General features: G+C 38.4%; 1 protein-coding gene across 1 annotated transcript; it reads left to right on the top strand.

Annotated features, from left to right (window-relative positions):
- Positions 1-692: 692 nt before the first annotated feature.
- LOC143280968 (acid phosphatase type 7-like) lies at positions 693-20,809 on the top strand. Its single transcript, XM_076585810.1, has 11 exons — positions 693-1,148; positions 6,146-6,340; positions 6,823-7,005; positions 7,609-7,634; positions 8,771-8,868; positions 11,109-11,174; positions 12,871-13,099; positions 13,287-13,412; positions 14,081-14,152; positions 14,457-14,594; positions 17,374-20,809. Exons 1-11 carry the CDS (start codon positions 1,052-1,054, stop codon positions 17,446-17,448), a joined length of 1,305 nt encoding a protein of 434 aa, XP_076441925.1. The 5' UTR covers positions 693-1,051; the 3' UTR covers positions 17,449-20,809.
- The last annotated feature ends 10 nt before the right edge of the window (positions 20,810-20,819 follow it).

The raw sequence follows: 20,819 nt of genomic DNA, 5'->3' as shown, positions 1-20,819 counted from the left end.
GTGGAGTAAGCATATAGCTGCTTTTTTACATCCGGCTCTCATGGGGATAAAAGAAAGAAAAGCGAAGAAAGAAAGAAAGAAAGAAAAGAGACAAAGCAAAGGCACGGAAACACACACACACACACACACACACACACACACACACACACGGCAAACACACACAAACAAACACACACACAAACACACACACAATTTCACATGAAAATAAAGCGCTTAAATGAAAGCACGTACGTGGCTTAAATCACACACACACACACACACACACACACACACACACACACACACACACAAACACACACACACACACACACACACAGACAGAGACAGAGAGAGAGCACATGCATAATGTAATTGCCTCATATATCATAGCCCTCGTAAAAAAGGGGCGGACGTCATGCACAGCCACACGGACATACAAATAAATAAATGGAACAAATTAACAAACAATATCAAACGTGCACCTAGTATAAATACTTTTAAAAACCTCATAGGTAAACACGAGTTATTGACAAAAGCGAAATATGACTTTGATGGATAAAATGACTGAGCTAGTCAACGACCTGACCAACAATGTAAAGGAGTGAAGGGGCATAAAAAGCCAAAAATGGCTAAGTTGTATAAAACAACGCCCCAAATCCTGATCCTGATCCTGAAATATTGACAATCACGAGCGCGGGTCGAGTTTAGAAGGGGCGGTAATCACGACAGAACTTGAACTGAACGAGTTTTAGGTCTTGAAGACCTGTTCAATGTGTTCAAAGTGGACCGAATCTGTGGGACTCTCCGCCCCTTCTCGAGTTGATGATAAGTTTTTTTGGTTCTTTTTTTTTCATTGGTCCCGGTGTATTTGAATTTTGATACAAATTTACCTCGAGGTCAGTCACGAGGTATAAGTTAATCAGAAGACAGCGATTTAGCCAGCCAGCGAGCGAAGCCTTCCAGTGGCGACTGCTGTGACATCACTCCATGAACTGACTGCTAAAGAAGTCACTGACTGCCTGTCGCGCATAACTCAGCCAAAGGTCTCATTGAATAACACCAAGTATAAAACATGATTCCATCTACATTGGTGCTGTTCATGGTGGCTTTGCCTGTGACATTGGCAACGGTCTACACGCAACCTGAGCAAGTTCATTTGTCTTATGGCGGTGAGACGGAAGTTTTGATTTCGCTTTCGGTTTGTCCCTGTTTCGTCTGTCATCCCCAATGTTACCCCGAGACTGTGTTTCCCCAGGTCTATGTTTCCCTGAGTTTTCTTTTTCACACACACACACACACACACACACACACACACACACACACACACTACTGTATACATATTTAGAGAGAGAGATTGACAGCATCAGACCATTAACTGAACACATTAGAGTAAAGACTACAGTTTCAGTTTCACCAGGAGGAGTCATAGCGTTGCACATCTGCTGACCAGCAGCATAACAAGTTTCAAGTTTTAGTTATCCTTTCACTCCTGTTGGAGTATGGAAGATTACTGCAAAATAATCTTTTCATGCCCAGAACAAACATTTCCAAATACACAACAATGTCACATAAAAGTTGAGAAAACGCAAATGTCTTTTAATTCCAAAAGTGTAGCTAGGCAACATTTGCAAATCTAATCATCTTACTTACAGCAGAAATGACTTTTTTAAAAATTTAATTTTTTTTTTACCTCCTTTGAGCATATTACAGAAATTAAAAACCGATTTTGGAGACAAATATTTTTTAGGAACATATATTTCGTAACTGATCATAATTGGGACATTCCATTATAAAATGAAGCTCATCCCCAATCACGGACATGCTACAAACCTTACAAAGCTGTAACTCTCATGGCATGCCTTTGTGTCTCCCTGTTTGTATTTCCAGCTTATGATTACTACTTCGAAATTTGAAGAAGCTGATAACGTAATTATCAGGCATTTGACTTGTATATTTTTCTCTACCAAATCCACTTTTGAAATTTCGATAAAATAAAGATTTACTACTCGCCTCTGGAGCATGTCTCCATAGATTTTGAAAACTATCTCTCAAAGCAATGTTGACATTCTTGCAGAAAGATTCCCTCTCAAAGAAGAATTGAGCATCCCAAACACAGTCATACCCTGTTTCTATGAAAATTTGTCTGATACATGCGCATCGTGAGTGATCAGTCCTTGAGTGCATGCACATGTGTGTACCAATCAGAGTGGAATTTCTTCTATTGAATTTTGCCAGAGGGCAACCCTCTTGTTGCTGTGGGGTCTTTTTCAGTGCACCAAGTGCGTGCTGCGCATGGGACCTCAGTTATATTGTCATTTAAACATTTTCATTTATTTTTGTTTTTAGCGCTGTGTACACCCAAGTCACTTGAAGGTTTAAACAAGACGACATGACTAGAAGATTGAAGACAGACACACAGTTTAATTTTTTTCCAGTGAAACTTGGGAGAAAGGGTGAGAGGGGGATTTGAACCCAGACCCTCACAGACACTGTATTGCCAGATGAGCATCTTAACCATTCTACCTCTTTCCTTCTGTACCAGCTCAAGAGAATTGTATGTGCGCCAGCAGAAGAGAAAGAAGCTATTATGTTTCAATACATGCTTTCACAGTTTCAGAAAAGAGGCGAATGCAGTGTTCTATCAGACATGTTATTCATGCTCACTGTCACCATGCTTTGAGGTATTCTGGTTTAAAGGCTAAAATAAGTTGTACATATATGTATTGGGTTTACTAGCCTAAATTTACAGTTTCCATGTGGGACTTTTATGTCAATGATCCTTGTATCTTGAGAGGTGCTGGGTTGTGAGACTCAATAGTACACACACACGCATACACACACACACACACACGCACACGCACACATACACACACACACACATACACACGCACTCGCACACACACACACACACACACACACACACAGAGTAGGTGCAAACACACACACACTCACACACACACACACACACACACACACACACACAATGTACAAACAATGTTAAAGTACACACACACACACACACACACACACACACACACACACAGACATATCTATATATATATATATATATATATATATATATATATATATATATATATACATGTGTGTGTGTGTGTGTGTGTGTGTGTTTCCTGTTGAAGGTAACCTACTGAAATGTTTTAAGGAACAGGGGAATAGGAATAATCTTTTGTACAGTTTGTTGTGATGAAATGAAACTATGAGACATGCTATACAATTTTAGTTTGAAATTTGCTTTTCCTGAGATCCATTTTGCTTCATGAAATCAAATCATACTGTCCACGGTGATGTTATATTTTCTTCATTATTTGAGAAGAGTTTTTGATATATATAGTTACGGGATCTCTGACATAGACCTGTATGAATTTTACAACATTCTTTGGCTGACTGTACTTACACTTGCTAGTAAACTGTGCATGCATGCATAGTATTTACACATGATATGTGTGTGCAAATGTGTTCTATTATTTGTAAATCTTGGGGGGAAAATAAAGGAAAATGTGCTCCCACTCAAGCCTCTTTTCCCCCCAGCTTTCTGTTAAAAGGAACATTTGATAATTTTAACTTGTAAGAATATTTAATTCACAGTACTTCAGAATCAGAGAAAGTTGGTGGTTTGGAGAGAATAGGTCACACTTAAAGATCGGGTCTATATTCCTTAGAAATAGCAGGCCACACCAGTCAAGTTTTGGAATCAACCTTGTGAGGTTTGGCGTAACAGATGTTTACCTGATATCTTGAAGGAGGAGGTCATGTTATGAATTATCACCTGTTCATGTGACCAGAATAATCTTTTTTTGGTTACTCGGTCAGCTGATAAAAGTGAAAACAGGATTTACGTGACAGTAGTCACTTGTTTGTTCATTGCCATGCCTTTCCTGTCATGCATGCTAGCATTTTATGAGTCAGTGAGTAAAATGTCAGATAATAACCACCCACTGTACAGAGGCAGAATTGGCTTTTTATGTTCATGAATATGTCTGTCTGTATGACGGGCGCAGTAGCTGAGTGGTTAAAGCATTGGACTTTCAATCTGAGGGTCCCGGGTTCGAGTCTCGGTAACGGCGCCTGGTGGGTAAAGGGTGGAGATTTTTCCGATTTCCCAGGTCAACATATGTGTAGACCTGCTAGTGCCTGAACCCCCTTCATGTGTATCCGCAAGCAGAAGATCAAATACGCATGTTAAAGATCCTTTAATCCATGTCAGCGTTCGGTGGGTTATGGAAACAAAAACATACCCAGCATGCACACCCTCGAAAACGGAGTATGGCTGCCTACATGGCGGGGTAAAAAACGGTCATACACGTAAAAGCCCACTCGTATACATACGAGTAAACGTGGGAGTTGCAGCCCACGAACGAAAAAAAAAAAAAAAAAAAAAGTCTGTATGTGTCCCACTGTTATGCAAATGCACAACCTTCATCCGGTTATGCTGGGCAGTGTAGTCTTCTGATCAGTTTTACTTTCTTGGATTTTGGCCAAATTTAGTTTGGATTCATTGCTTTATTCAGGAAAAAATCAAAACAAAAAAACAAAACAAAAAAAACCCCAGCACACACACACACACACGCACACACACACACACACACGAAAAAAAACAACAACAAAACATGCTTGTGTGTGAGTAGTTCTGTCTGTTTATATATTACCAGCAGTTCTCAAAAATCTGTCTGTCTACCTATCTATCTATCTACAAATAGTTCACACTCTCTTTGTGTCCTGGGCTCAGCTCCTTGCAGAAAGCATTGAGGTGAATACCGAGACTGGTAAAATATAAAAACATCAATAACAGTTGGCTCTGCATGTCTTTAAAACTCGTATTTTAAAAGCATCAATTTTTTAAAAGCGGCACATTTTCGCTGTAAAAACAGCTTCTTCAGGCAAGGGCAGAGTTTTACCTGATTTTTACCAGACTTTTACTCACTGGTTGCTGTTTAAACCTGATTTTTACCTGACTTTTACTCATTGGTTGCAATTTTGCCAGCCTGAAAAGCTTTCATTTCTGTGCCCTTGCCTGAAGAAGCTGTTTTTAAAGCGAAAATTTGCTGCTCTTAAAAATACAAATTTTAAAGACATGCAGAGCCTACTGTTGTTGATATGTGTATATATATATATATATATATATATATATATATATATACACATATGTGTGTGTGTGTTTATATACATGTATGTATATGTATATACTAATACAGAATAAAAGAAACAGAAAATCCAGCATGTTGATTTTCCTTTTTCTTATTCTTCTTTGTCGTCTTCTTCTTTTCTTCTCCGAAAACATAGTATGGCTGCATACATGGCGGCGTAAAAACGGTCATACATGTAAAAGCCAACTCGTGAACATACGAGTGAATGTGGGAGTTGCAGCCCACTAACGCAGAAGAAGAAGAAAAAGTAGTAGTTGTTGTTGTTTCATCCTAATTTATGAAAAATGAAATAACAGTTGTTTTTTAGATAGAATTTCTGTGGAATATTAACTTTCTGCTAGAGATCATACAGTGGTACAACATGAACATATACGCACAAATTATGAAAACAAATACTCTTGCAGGCAGGATAAGAACACACAAAAAACCGTGGTGGTACTCTCATTGTAAAGGTGTGCTCTTATTGGGGAGATCAGTGCGAATTCCACATTGAGAAAAACATGTTGTGATAAAAAAGTAATAAAGAAAAACCAACAATACAATAGAATACAATATGATATGACACGACATGACACGACACAACACAGGTCCCCTCAACAGTGTACGTAATTCTTCGTCTTCTTCTTCTGCGTTCACTCATATGCACACGAGTGGGCCTTTACGTGTATGACCATTTTTACCCCGCCATGTAGGCAGCCATAGTCCGTTTTCGGGGGTGTGCATGCTGGGTATGTTCTTGTTTCCATAACCCACCGAACGCTGACATGGATTACAGGATCTTTAACGTGCGTATTTGATCTTCTGCTTGCATATAAACACGAAGGGGGTTCAGGCACTAGCAGGTCTGCACATATGGTGACCTGGGAGATCGTAAAAATCTCCACCCTTTACCCACCAGGCGCCATCACCGTGATTTGAACCTGACAGTCCAACGCTTTAACCACTTGGCTATTGCACCCGTCAGTGCATGGAATGATACTGGTACTGTTTGTGTTGAACAGATGTGCCCACAGAGATGCTGGTCACCTGGGTGACCCAGGACTACACCAGCGGATCAGCGGTGCTGTACGGCCTGTCTGGCTATGATCAGGGCAGCAATGGCACCGTCATCAAGTTTGTGGACGGAGGGAAGTTGCGTCGCACTATGTACATCCACAGGGCCAAGATGACCAACCTCAAGCCAGGATACAAATACAGTGAGATACCTGTGGGCTTTTCACTCACAAGCACACTAGTTATTCTTGGAGCACATGCAGTACAGTGATGCACAGCAAACCTATGCACAGACAGACAGACAGACAGACGCAGTCACAGATGACACACCATTCACATTCATGCATGGATGCCCCATGACTGTCTCGCACGCGCACCATACACACACTCATGCGCACAGACACACTACACACATGTGCATACGAATATGCATGCACATGGATGTGTGTGTACGTGCACACAGATACAGGCACACACACACATGTGGTACACATAATACCCTACATACATATATGTATGCAAACATGCATGTATGCTTGCCTGTGCACACAGGCACATGCAGAGAAAATATATGAGAATGAATTGCACAATAACAAAGAAGATATGTCTCTTAAAAGGCAGTTACGGATATTTTGCAAACACACAGGGTAAACCTGTAGTCAAACTGTGCTTTCCATTTGAACAGTGTATATAGTTGGTGGACAAGAGGGCTGGAGCAACCGGTTCACGTTCTTTGCCTTGAAAGAAGGAACCTCCTGGAGCCCCAAGATGATCGTGTTTGGGGACATGGGCAATGACAACGCACAGGCCCTCCCACTTCTGCAACAAGATGCACAGCAAGGAAACTTTGACATTATACTGCATGTTGGTGAGGAGTGTTGTGTGTATGTTTGTCTGTGTGTGTGTGTGTGTGTGTGTGTGTGTGCGTGAACATGTGTGCGGGCACGTGTGTGTGTGAGTGTGCATGTGTGTGGAGGGGGAGAGGGGATAAAGACGGGCTTGTGTGTAAATGTTTGGGTTGTGTGTATGTGTGTGTGTGTGTGTGTGTGTGTGTGTGTGTGTGTGTTGTGGGAGTGACATTGTGTGTGTGACTTTGTGTGTGTGTGTGTTTGTGTGTGGGTACGTGGGTGTGGGTTGGGTGTGGTGTGTTGTAAGTATAGGTGTGTGTGTTTTTATAGCTTGAGGGAAGGTGCATGAATGCTATCAATGAACAGGTCCATAAAAGAAATTCAGTGGTATGTCAGTGGTTATCAAGATGGTTTGAATCCAAGAAAATATCATTCACCTTCATTATTATTGGTCACAATTATGATGTGATGTTTACTTGTACCTCATGGAACGTCATGTCACACTTACCAAATGTGCTTTTGTGTGACAGTTGGAATGCTCTCTGTGCGCTAGAAATCATGCCATGCTTGTACTACACTAAACAGTAATAATTATGACACAAACATCTTGTTTTCTTGTGCAGGTGACTTTGCATATGACATGGACACAGTAAGTGATATTGTTTTATTATTTCATCTGTTATTTTTGGCTAAGGTGGTTTTGTAAATATCTAGTCATGTAGGTCTTCATTATAATCAACCAGAAGGAAAACTTTGGCTTTCTGTGTATTGGGAGCTTTTATCTTTGAATGAAGTATAGCTAGCTCTCTCTCTCTCTCTCTGTCTCTCTCTCTCTCTGTGTCTATACTCTCCCTCTCTTGTGTGGTCAAATATGCAGTCATACACACACACACACACACACACACACACACACACATGTATATAACACATGTATACATATATGCAAGATTGTCAGAAATCTGATATGCAGAATTGAGAAAATTCTATTATAGCAGTAAACAGCATGAGTGTTACTTACACACTTGGATGCATGTGTACAAGTATGCATGCACACACACACACACACACACACACACACACACACACACACACACACACACACACAAATGTACACATACACATGCATATAAATGACCACATACACAACATGTTTACTCATGCATGCGTGTGTGCACACATATAAACACACACATAATTACACACAAATGCATATAAACACATTCATATACACACACAAGACCACATATGGAAACACATGTACTCATGCATTCGCTCACATGTACTCATGCATGCACACACATGCACGCACACATATGCATACACATGCACGCACACACTTGCACACACACACACACATTCACATTCATGGATCCGTCTCATAATACTTCTAGTGAATAGACGTTAAGCTGAAGACAGTACATTCATGTAGTTTTCTGAACATGTACATCATTATGCACATTCATGGAGTTTTCTGAACATGTACATTATTATGCACATTCATGGAGTTTTCTGAACATGTACATTATTATGCACATTCGTGTAGTTTTCTGAACATGTACATTATTATGCACATTCGTGTAGTTTTCTGAACATGTACATTATTATACACATTCATGTAGTTTTCTGAACATGTACATTATTATGCATATTCGTGTAGTTTTCTGAACATGTACATTATTATGCACATGCTTGCCCACTTGCACACACTGTCACTCAGGCACACCACGCGCAGTGGGCCTGGAGGAAAGTCCGCAATATGCTGTGCATCCTGTTGTGTGGTTTCAGGATGACGCCTTGGTGGGGGATGAGTTTATGCGGCAGATAGAGCCTGTGGCTGGCTATGTGCCCTACATGACCTGCCCTGGCAATCATGAAAATGCTTAGTGAGTGCTTTTTGCGCCATGGTTTGAGCATTTTGTTGACCCCCAAAGGCATACTGGTTTTTTTTTTGGTTTTTTTTTGTTTTGTTTTTGCTTTTTTGGTTTGTTGGTTGTGTGTTGTTTACACAGCAGAACACAAGACAGTTTGATGTATGTTTATGTGTATTTGTTTGTGCTTTCATTTCTGTGAAACTGCATGTTTGTTGCATATCTGTTATGCATGTGTTTGTGTGTGTGTGTGTGTGTGTGTGTGTGTGTGTATACATTTATTTGCTTATTTGTTTGTTTATTATCATTATTGCCTTTTTTATCTTAAAAAAAAATCATTATTATTATCGATATTAGTTTGGTTTTTTAATATATTTTTGTTATTTACTTTTATAAATATTCATTTACTTCTTTATTTGTTTAATTATTCTTTTTTTTTTTTTTTTTTTTCAAGGCCTGACTAAGCGTGTTGGGTTACGCTTCTGCTCAGGCATCTGCTTGGCAGATGTGGTGTAGTGTGTATGGATTTGTCCGAATGCAGTGACGCCTCCTTGAGCAACTGATATTGATACTGATACTGTTCTCTTCATTTTTTTTTTAGAGGGGGCACAGTGGGGAGAAGGGTTCTGTATTTCATCAGACTCTTGACATGAGTCGTATGATTGTGAACATGGGTATTTCCCTTTTTTTTTTCTTTTTTTTTTTTTGCTGCCCTATCATCTGCACCATTTCAGTGGCATTACTCCCATGCCGCTCATTTAGATTCACCCATACACGGCCGCACCCGGGTTCGTCCGTCACAGTTCCAGCGTCAGCATTCTGTAGGGAACCATCGATGTTAGGTCGCCAGGAGGCCACACATCAGAGGAGACCCTGCACTGCTGCTGAGTCACTTCGGTGGTGTTCAGTGGTGCCTGTTCTGATTCAATGTACTTGGGACACCACCTACTAAGCCCCCTACTAACGACAATAATGGCTTAGTCGCAGAGCCAGACTGTGTGAGCATCCCTCCCAGTGTAGAGACCGCCACCACGTCCCTCAAACAACAGTCCCCCATGAATCTGCCGACACTGAAGACACTGACAGGACTCACCCCAAGCACAGAAGTGGAGGGGTATCAAAACTGAGGTCACCATGACAGCAGGGCATGAAAGGCCACAGATTTTGAGACTGTTTTGTTTATATTGATGATGATGATGAAGGAGGAGGAGGATGACGATGACGATGTTGCTATGGAAGTCTATTTTGGTTTGGGACTGCGTGACAAGGCTGTACTCTACACTTTCTGTCATAATGATATCCCGGCATTAACCAGCCCCGAGAGATACAAACACTTGCAGTGTTGGTCAGGTAATTAGAGCAACACACCCAAATACGCATCCTTTAAGTGGATGACACTCGACTGTGTGGTCCCAGTCTCCCCATTAAAGCCCACAGCACACTCAGCTCTGGATAGGAGCCGGCCACGGGCCAAAAAACCCACCTCTGCTGGGATTCGAACCCGCATCCTCCCAGCCATCAGTCCGCGACGCTAACCACTTTGCCACAGCGGCTGGTGTATTTTCATCTCTAAGGGTATATCCACATGAAGGAATTTCAGGCCACCAACAAGTCTGCTTGTATTTTGACCTTGGAGACTGAAAAACTCACCAAGCACTGCTGGTATTTGAACCAGAGACTTTCCAAGCAGATCATTACATGAATGACTTGGCTATCATGCCCAAAAAGCCGATATATTTACAATTTATATTCTTCAGTTAAGTTTCTAAAATAACACAGCTGCATGGACGTAGGCAAGTACAGTTTTTCTTCCCAGGTTACAGTAAACAGCGGAATGACATGAAGCTCTTTTAGGGGGAATTGTAGTACTTTGAAATGTCCTCCTTTATATTTTATTTAGTTTGTCATTCTGTATTTTATATTATTATTTCTATACTTATCTGTGTGCTGCCAGGCCTAGATGAAACAAATGCATTCTGGTGACATACGACCATGTCCCTATTCAAGGTTATAGTGGCACGAACATTGCAAAATACTACCAGTTCCTTGAGTGCTAACACTGAGATGGTCTGGATCAATACTCAAACACAGACATTGATCACAGATTTATTTGATGGTGTTGTTGAAAGCGCTGATAGTCATCTTATTCAGGGTGCGGTTTGTAGTGTCAGTCAGGATTATAGATCTGTTGCTGTAGACATTGCTACCTTTGTTTGAATATTCCACTGTTATTGCTTGATGTTCTTTTGTTGCAGCAATTTTTCAAACTACCGCAACAGATTTACCATGCCTGGCGGGGATGGGACCGGGATGTATTACAGGTTTGTGTGGATTGATGCATTCTTTGTTGTTGTGTGTTTTTACAGGCTGTTATGGTTGGATGTGTTCATGACCTGATTTCTTTATACACAATGGATATGTTTTCCCTTCAGATAAAGAGCACAGTCATGGGTAATGCATTTGCCGTGTGTGTGTGTGTGTGTGTGTGCGTGCGTGCGTGCGTGCGTGCGTGCATGCATGCGTGCATGTGAGCGTGCATGTGTTTATATGCATTCGTATGTGTGATTGCATTGAGTAGATCCTTGATTTTTGTGGAAAAAAATTGTCTTGTCCGCGAGTTACTGGGATAAAGTAACTGCATTATATTAACCTCGTAGTCAATTATGAATGCTTCTGTGCTATTATGTTGTTGTAGAATTATATTTGCTGACTATTTCAGTGGAGTTTAGGGGAGAGCAATGTCTTCTCAGTATCCTATAATACTGGGTTTTGAGATTTTGAGGACAGCCATATGTTGTTTCTGCTATATAGGCCAATTGGGTATTACTTTGTAAAAACAGATTTTCCTCTGTTTTTCTTATTCAGGCTACTTGCACCATGGAAAACATTGCCTTTCCTCTCTGTATGCAGCTGTCTTACCAGTACCTTATCCCTTGGGTCTTGGAAACATGTCTTTCAGAATGCAGCCTTCATAAACAATGTACATTATGGAGCACACAAATTTAATTGTAAAGTTCTTTAGAAATGATTAATCTTTGAATTAAAGTGCACGTTCTGCGACTTGAGGATGGACAAATTGCTAATTTTCTTTAGGAATGATTAGGGTTGATGAATTGCTAACTTTCTTTAGAAATTATTAAGGTTGGTGAATTTCTAACTTACTTTAGAAATTATTAAGGTTGGTGAATTGCTAACTTACTTTAGAAATTATTAAGGTTGGTGAATTGCTAACTTACTTTAGAAATTATTAAGGTTGATGAATTTCTAACTTACTTTAGAAATGATTAGGGTTGATGAATTGCTAACTTTCTTTAGAAATGATTAGGGTTGACAAATTGTTAACCTTCTTTAAGAATGATTAATCTTTAAATCAAGCGGATTATCTATGACTGGAAGACTGAGGAGCAGCTAATTTTCTGAAGAAAGGCACATTGTCTGTGACTGGTGGACTGTGAGAATGAAACTGATGAGAAAGATGAATATGCGTTTGAAGCTGAAACTTTGAACGGAAAAGCAAACATGATGACTTAAGCATTCAGAACCAACTGTAATGCTGTGAATTCAAACCACATTGAACATATTTTCTGTGTTTGTTTTCTTGACTTCCATTAACAGCAGCAGTATTGCCGACACACATCACTTCCAGTTTTGTACAAGAGAGTATGCCTAGATCTCGGAAATGCTAATTGATGCTGATTTTACTGTTGATTTTCTTTGTTTTGTTTTATTGTGATGTTTTTGCTGAGAATACATCTATGTAGAAGTTTAATTTGAGATTTTTTTTTTTCAAAGCTGTTTTTAAATAGCTGACACATTACAATTTTGTCTGAGGGGCATTTTATGTATATATGGACTGTTTGTGTGTGTGTGTGTGTGTGTGTGTGTGTGTGTGTGTGTGTGTGTGTGTGTAAATGTACTGTAGCAGATGTAAAACAAAACTAAAGCTGGAGAGAGACAAACACATTTTTAATCAAAATGGAGAGATGAAAACACTAATCCAAACATGATGTTTCACAGCTGGAACATTGGCCCTGCTCACATTGTGAGCTTCAACACAGAGATCTACTGGTGGGACGACACCCACGACAACATAAAGCGGCAGTATGATTGGGTCGAAGCGGACCTGCAGGAAGCCAATCGACCAGAGAACAGAGCCGCTCGTCCATGGATCATCACCATGGGCCACAAGCCCATGTACTGTTCCAGTGTGGATAATGGAGAGTTGTGCTTAAATCCAAAGAACCCCGTGAGTGTTGGGTTTTTTTTTCTTATGTTTTTGAAAGGAAGGGAGAGCGAGAGAGAGATAGAGCATTGTTCAAAAGAGGCATTATTTTTTTTTGTCACTAATTGCTTTCTTTCTTCTTCTTCCTCTTGCTGCTGTTGTTGTTGTTGTTATGAAAAACTAATGACCATAGCAACATGTATGATTTCAGATTCGAAATGGAACTTCAGTTTTCTGGCCCAACTTTGAGGATCTTTTCTACAAATATGGAGTTGACGTGGAGTTCTATGCCCATGAGCACTCTTATGAGCGACTGTGGCCTATCTACAAATGGAAGGTCATTATTTTGTTCCAAACAGATAGTTTTATTGTAGATTAAAAAAACAGAACAATGGACTACATATCACATATGCATTTTCACTTATGAGCAACTGTGGCCTATCTAGAAATGGAAGGTCATTATTTTATTCCAGACAGATAGTTAATCATCAAATAGAAAGTGATAACATATCACTTTTCCAGTCCTTTGCCAATCATAACTTGTAGTTTTGTCAGTCTGTGTGTGTATGTGATTGTGTTTGCTCAGGTCAGTGGAAAGTTAATCTGACATGAAACGTTATTTGATTTCTATGTGCATTTGTATATATATTTATGTGTGTGTGTTTGTGTGCGTGTGTGTTCATGTGTGTTTGTGTGTGTGTCTGTGTGTTTGTGTTTGTGTCTGTGTGTAATTAAGGTATACCATGTTGAAATGATCTGCACTCAAAATTATCTTCCTGTTTCATCTGTTATTTTGCAGTGTTGAAATGATTTGCGCTAGAAATTACCTCACTGTTTAACTGTGATGTGTACAAATGTAAAATGATGTTCACTTAAAATGGGCTGCCCGTGTTAAACATTAGGTGTGCAGTTATGAAATGATTTGTATTGAAACTGCTTTCATCATACTGTGAACAATGGTGAAGCGATCTGTATTACAAGTGGTGTTTCTGTTTCAACCTGTAGGTGTGCAATGGCAGCTATCAAGAGCCCTACACCAACCCTCAGGCACCTGTTCATATCATTACTGGATCTGGTGTAGGTGGTTTTTCTTCTGGTTTTGTGTATGTGCTTGTGGTTAACAGTGTGTGTGTGTGTGTGTGTGCACGCTTGTATACACATGCGTCTGCATGTGTGTGTGTGAGATTAAAAGTTTGTGATTTAAAGTGTGTGTGTGTGCGAAGGAGATGATGACTCTGTTGTACGTGTTAACTGCAACAGTGCACTGTCAGTCAAGTGCACTTGTGACAAGAGAACGCTAGCTGTGGTGTTGGTGTGTCTGTGGCTTGTCAGTGCCAGCATCACCGTGCAGCACTGACGTCCACCTGTCTGTTTCCTTCAGGGCGATAAGGAAGGTCAGACACCATTCCGTCAACAGCACCAGCCATTTAGCGCGTTCCGTACGGATGACTATGGCTGGACGGTGATGGACGTTGTGAACAAGACTCATCTCAGTCTGAAGGAAGTGTCTATTAACAAGGTATGTAGACCACTTCCACAGTGCTCTAAAGACATCTTTAGTGATCTTCACAGGAAGATTGTTTTACTTGGAAAAAAGTGACCGGTGGAGTTCTTTAAGGCTGAAAGTTTTTTTGTTTTCTTTTATAGAATGTTTTGGAACCATTTGTTGTTATATTTTATTACTGATATGCCAAGCATTTCTCAAGTCTTTATAAAGCCATTTGCTGATGATCCTGAAGCATGTTGTGCAGACCGTTGCAATGAGAACTTTATGTACCATGTCTACATTTTTTGAGAGAGAGTGATTCATTTGGTTTGTGAAACTTTGATGCAGCTGCTGTAGTGAAAAACAAAATGTTGATTAATGGTTTGTTTTTTTAAGTGTGTCACTACTACAGAGTATGTTTGTGTCTTTTAATTGAAGTATATGTAAGTTCGTGTGTGCGTGTTTTTTTTGTGTGTGTGTTTGTGTGTGTCTGCGTGTGTGTGTGTGTGCATTTTTCTGTGTTTTGCATACATTGCAGTAATCTCTTATCTTCTTTTTTTGTGTCAGTCTTTCTCTTCGTAAATGGAATAAACGGAAAGAAAAGCAGCAGACAGAACGTTGATCACATTAATTTGACCTGTACAACAAGATGGTGATGGAATGGAATGTACAGCAGTGTCTCTTGTGTTGACCACATCTTTGCTGTTGATGTGTTGCTAAATTTAGAAGAGGAATCTGAACATGTTGATTAGAAGCAGTGCACTTATTTGCTTATTTATAATCATTGTTTTTTGTTGTGTGTGTGTGTGTGTTTGTGTGTGCGCTTAGAGTTGACTTCATCAAGATTTTGCGCCTTATTAATATTATTATTAGTAGTAGTAGTATTTTTATGTATTTATCTATTATTTTTTATTTATTTATTTTATTTTTATTTTATTTATTTATTTATTTATTTATTTGGTTTTATTATATTTTTGTATTTTATTTTTGACTCACTTGTGTAAACAAAGTGAGTCTATGTTTTAACCCGGTGTTCGGTTGTCTCTGTGTGTGTGTGTGTGTGTGTGTGTGTGTGTGTGTGTGTGAGTGTGTCTGTGTGTCCGTGGTAAACTTTAACATGGACATTTTCTCTGCAAATACTTTGTCAGTTGACACCAAATTAGGCATAAAAATAGGAAAAATTCAGTTCTTTCCAGTCATATTGTTTAAAACAATATTGCACCTCTGGGATGGGCACAAAAAAAAAGAGAAGAAAATAAGCCAAATTATATGCAAACTGCATTTACTGTCATATTTATTTATTTTTTATTCTCTAAACTTGGCACTTTGATCTGATATTCTGACACAACAACAAGAGCAGTCATTATTATCATTTTTTGTTCAAACAGGAACTTCTTTTGCTAAGCATGGAAGTTATATTTATTTTGCAAATGTTTTGGTGCAGATAGTAAAAAAGGGAAATTAATCTGTAATTAATGCTAGGGGACTTAATTTGCTTTAAACTGATCTTTCACATTACATTTTGAAATTACACTCAGTACATAAAAAGCTTGTATGTTTTACTCTCAGTGTACAGGGCTTTCACTATGTTCATTCGCCCAAGTGGTCTTTTTCGGAAAATACTAAAATCAATACGACAAGTGGACTTTATAGATCTATTGGCTGAGCCCTGAAGGTCATGGGCAAAAATCAGTTGCGTACACATATTTATACACATTCTAAGCGCGTGCTCATATTCTTTGCGAACGCGAACGACGTCATTTTGTTTCAAGTTGTTGATCTGCCCGTTCAATCCTATATTCAATCGGCAATACACGATAGCATGTGATGGAAAGTTGGAGAAGGAGACCGTTAAATATTTATTCAGAGAAAGATTTGTGAACGCCTCATCATTTACTGGATTATGCCCCAAACTGCCATAAAAATATCCACAGAATCAGTCGGAATTCACAGTTAAAAATAATAACCATGTGAGTTAATACCCTTGAATTGATGAAACGTAAAAATTTCCAGTCTTGACTTTTCTCAAAATGAAGTCTTTTTCACTTCATAAGACGTTTAGAAGTACTTGTACTTGGCTCTACGTGTTATTAGTTTAACAAAATACTCAATTTTCATATCAACTTTAAAACTATAAAACTAGAATGAACATAAAAGAGAAATTGAATCGACTGTGTCAACCAGGTCTAACTAACTGAAACTTGTACATCTATCTAGATCCAGAGAAGACGGCTAAATGTTGCAGTGTGATTGCGGCGATAGCCACATCTCCTTTACCGTGGACTTAAAAAGAATTTTTAATTGCCCTTAAAGATTTTTTGAATGCCCAAGATACACCAGAATAATATGATTTAAACAGCGTTCTCACTGCGAATGCTGCAATCGATTTATCGCCCTTTAAAAAAGCATGTTTAAATATTCTATTTTTGAACGTCAGTTAAGGAGCCATGATAGTGTAATGGGTAAGACAGTTTCTTCTCACCCGAACACACGGAGTTCGAATCTGCCGTTAGGACTTTTTTTTTTCTTTTTCTTTTAACCCGAAGCTTTATAATTACAAATACAGAACACATTTTAACCATTAGATTTTTTTTTTTTTAAGTGTATCACAAGTGAGTCTTGAAGGCCTTGCCTCTCTTGTATTTATTTATTTTATTTATTATTTTTTTCTCGAGGCCTAAGTGCGTTGGGTTACGCTTCTGGTCAGGCATCTGCTTGGCAGATGTGGTGTAGCATATATGGATTTGACCGAACACAGTGATGCCTCCTTGAGCTACTGATACTGATACTGATGAAGCCGTGTTTGTTGCAGGGGGGTAAGATCATTGACAACGTGTGGCTTATCAAGTCCAAGCATGGAGCTGGGGCATACAACTGTTTTGCTTAGAGAGACTTCTCCTGCCTGACACTTGCCTGGGCAGGCAGTATCTTGATGCTCAAAGTTTATATATTTTACTAATTCATATCCAGTTGTAAGTTAACTTGTATCATCCTTACTTCCCGTATGCACTAGGCATGAGTATTTTCATACAAAATCTTTAGTTCTCTCAGTTGAACTGTTTAAGGATTGTGAAGCACAAAGGTGATAGTGTGTCTGGCCAGTGAAACGTGTTTAAAATAGCAAGTTGAAAATGTTTTGGTAACACACCATAGTTTTTTTTTTTACAGCAGACTTCTTGTAGTTCTGGTCTACAGACTTTGTAGTATGTGTTTACACATGGAGTAAGAAGGGTTCATTGTAAATGGAAGAAAATCAGTCAGTCTCAACTGTTGTCTGTTTCTTTCTTTTTTGAAATAAGAAAACTGTGATTTGTTTACAAGATGTGCACATGTACCTTGTTTGTGCTATGAACAGGCCAAGCACCAATTCTAAGCCATGACCTTTCTCACTTCTTTATGAACTGACCACTGAATTTGATCTTTTTAATTCTTGTTGCTGCCTTGATTTCATTGGTTTTGGTCTTTTCAGTTCTTGTTACTGCCATGATTTTGCTGGCTGATTTGATCTTTGACTCATTGTTTTGATCTTTCTTTGTTATTGCTGCTGTTCTTTAACGTGCTAAACTGTTTTTGTTTTGGTTTGATTATCTTTTGTATGTATCTTGGATGACATCTATTTATTTTTAATCACTACAGAGTATAATATATATATATATATATTTTTATATATAGTTTTCTTGTCTATTTTCTGAGTCACAATGAATGTTCAGTTATAATTCCCTTATATATAAATATCTGTTTCAAAATTTTGAAAAGAACATTTGAGAGAAAAAAATATGGGGGAAAGAGGGCGTAAAATTTATTATTGCTGCTAAAGTGTTTACATATGATAATTACACAATTGTCAGAAATGACACCATTGGGAACATGATAATGTGCTACAGTCTTTGTTTTGTTTCAGTTTGGATACTCAGTAGATTGTTTTACACATACAAAGTCTGTTTTGTGTGACGAAATTGATACTCAGTAAATGGTTTACACATTCAAAACACTGTCTCCTTCCCAGACCTCCCAGACCCTGCACCACCCCCCACACACATGGAAGCTCAATTTTTATTCAGAAAAAGAATTTACTGTATAGGCAGTTTTGTGTGTTTCATGAATTGTTTGCTGTAAGGAATTTTACCTATTGTTCATAACAAGAGAATAGCATGTTACCCACAAATGTTTGGAATTAACTGTCATATACTGTTTTTGTGCCATATACATATTATTAGTAGTGGTAGTAGTTATTTTTTTAAATGTATTTATCTATTATTTATTCACCCTTTTTTTTTTCTCAAGGCCTGACTAAGCGCGTTGGGTTACACTGTTGGTCAGGCATCTGCTTGGCAGATGTGGTGTAGCGTATATGGATTTGTCCGAACGCAGTGACGCCTCCTTGAACTACTGAAACTGAAACTGTCATGCAGCTGTGTATCTTCTGACCTTTACGTTGTGTATACACAGTTTTTGTGCTGTCTGCTGACTCAATATGATTCTGTAAAGACCATTTTCAGTTGCTTTGTAAGCACCTATTTCAGCTGTTTTTCTTTCCTTTCAAGCTGATTGGCAGTCCTTGATACAGGATATTTTTTTTAACTATATATTGTTCATTTTGAAATTCCATGTCAGGGACAGTTTGTGAAATATGTCAAAAAGTTATAATTTGGCTTGACAAGATGTATACATATCTCTCTCTGTGTATGTTTATTCATCCACATTGATGAACAATACAAAAGATGATGATGTAATCAAGTCATATGTATACCAGTGTGCTGGAATTTTCATAAACCTCAAAGACGCCCTTTTTGCTAATTTTATGGTATGTACTGGTATATGTTTGTTGGTAGGTTTATCTGTCAGGTTGTGTGTGTTTTCTAAATAACAGCATAAGACATGGTATGCATCTCCTTTGCTTAACTTCTGTTCAGGGACAGTTTGTGTAATACATCAGAAGCGGTTGTGCTTGACAAGATGCATACATCTATCTGTCTATGTGTTTATATCCACATTGATGAACAATACATAGAGGATGTAATCAAGTCATTCGTATACCAGTATATAGGTATACCTCTTTTATGAATAGCACCCTCTGGAACCTAATGTTTTCCTAAATTCATTTATCTGTTTTGGCAGTTGAAATGCATGAGAAGTAATATTTATTTTTTATTTAAAGAATTTTTTTTCTTTCTGTTCTTCAGTTTGAATACAATTGTGACTTGGCTCTGTCTAAAATTGTGTTTGTTTTCAGTGTTTCTTTTACTGCTTTATTTATTTATGGACATGAAGAAAAAAAAAACACAAAAAAGGGAGAGAAAAAAAGAAGAAAACTGTGTGAAAAAAGTTAATATGAAGTATGCCAGGAAACATCCACCACATTATGTAACATGTGTGCTCTTCTCAATAATATTGCTATTTTTTTATGCTTCTGTTTGTCCATTCTGGGAATCTATACTTAATTGGATTATTATTTGTGATTCTTCACAGGAGAAGATTATGTTGCTGTTTTGTGGTATTGTGACAGGGATTATATGTTAATGTGTGACTGTCTGTCTGGCTGTGTGTGTTTGGATAGGGGATATTCAAAATATAAAAATCCCTTGCAGTTGATGAACAACAAACTTCAGTGAAGTGATTGTCAGTGCTTCTTTCCTTGAAGTGGATCCTGCTGTGTTATGCTTCACTGGTTTTGTTGGAATCTACGTGTTTTTGCTAATTGTTGACCCAAATGTGGAATATGATTACATATGTTTATTGACAAATATAACCACCTTAAAGAAGAAAAAAAAAAAGCCAGGAAATCGAAGATAAGTACACATACCAAAATGTTGCCACATTTATGTGGAAAAAGTAAACAATGAGATGGTGCAGAAATAAAATGTTCATGAGATTATTGTACTGAATTTCAGCAGACAAATTAAATGATAACTTTCCAACAAAACTAACCTAATATGCAAATGAATGCCTTAATACTTGCTTCAGTTTTCAATATGTGACGTATCATTGGATGGCAGAGTCTGTAATTTTCTCTTCTGCTGTTGATTTACTGGTGTGTGTGTGTTTTTGTTTGTTTGTTTTTTTCTTGTTTATTGTTGGTCAGAGGTTTTACTGATTTTTTTCTCTTGTTTGCTGATGTCAGGACATTTTTTTGATGTTTTTTTTATGACTGAAGTTTGAAACTGATATATTTGATTCAAGTTTATCAAAAATTTGAACCGTACTTTTTCATCTTTCAATAAACGTTTTGGTCAGGGACAAGATGGTCAGATTGTGTAT

The sequence above is a fragment of the Babylonia areolata genome, chromosome 4, assembly GCF_041734735.1.
Source record: "Babylonia areolata isolate BAREFJ2019XMU chromosome 4, ASM4173473v1, whole genome shotgun sequence".
In the NCBI taxonomy this organism is placed as follows: domain Eukaryota; kingdom Metazoa; phylum Mollusca; class Gastropoda; order Neogastropoda; family Buccinidae; genus Babylonia; species Babylonia areolata.
Note: the sequence above shows the minus strand (reverse complement) of the source record. Positions and strands in the feature narration are given on the sequence as shown.

Coding starts and splice junctions, on each gene's coding strand:
- LOC143280968 (XM_076585810.1), top strand. CDS start 1,052: ATGATTCCATCTACATTGGTGCTGTTCATGGTGGCTTTGCCTGTGACA. Junction 7,635..8,770: donor TTGCATATGACATGGACACA/GTAAGTGATATT, acceptor GTGTGGTTTCAG/GATGACGCCTTGGTGGGGGA. Junction 14,595..17,373: donor AGGAAGTGTCTATTAACAAG/GTATGTAGACCA, acceptor TGTTTGTTGCAG/GGGGGTAAGATCATTGACAA.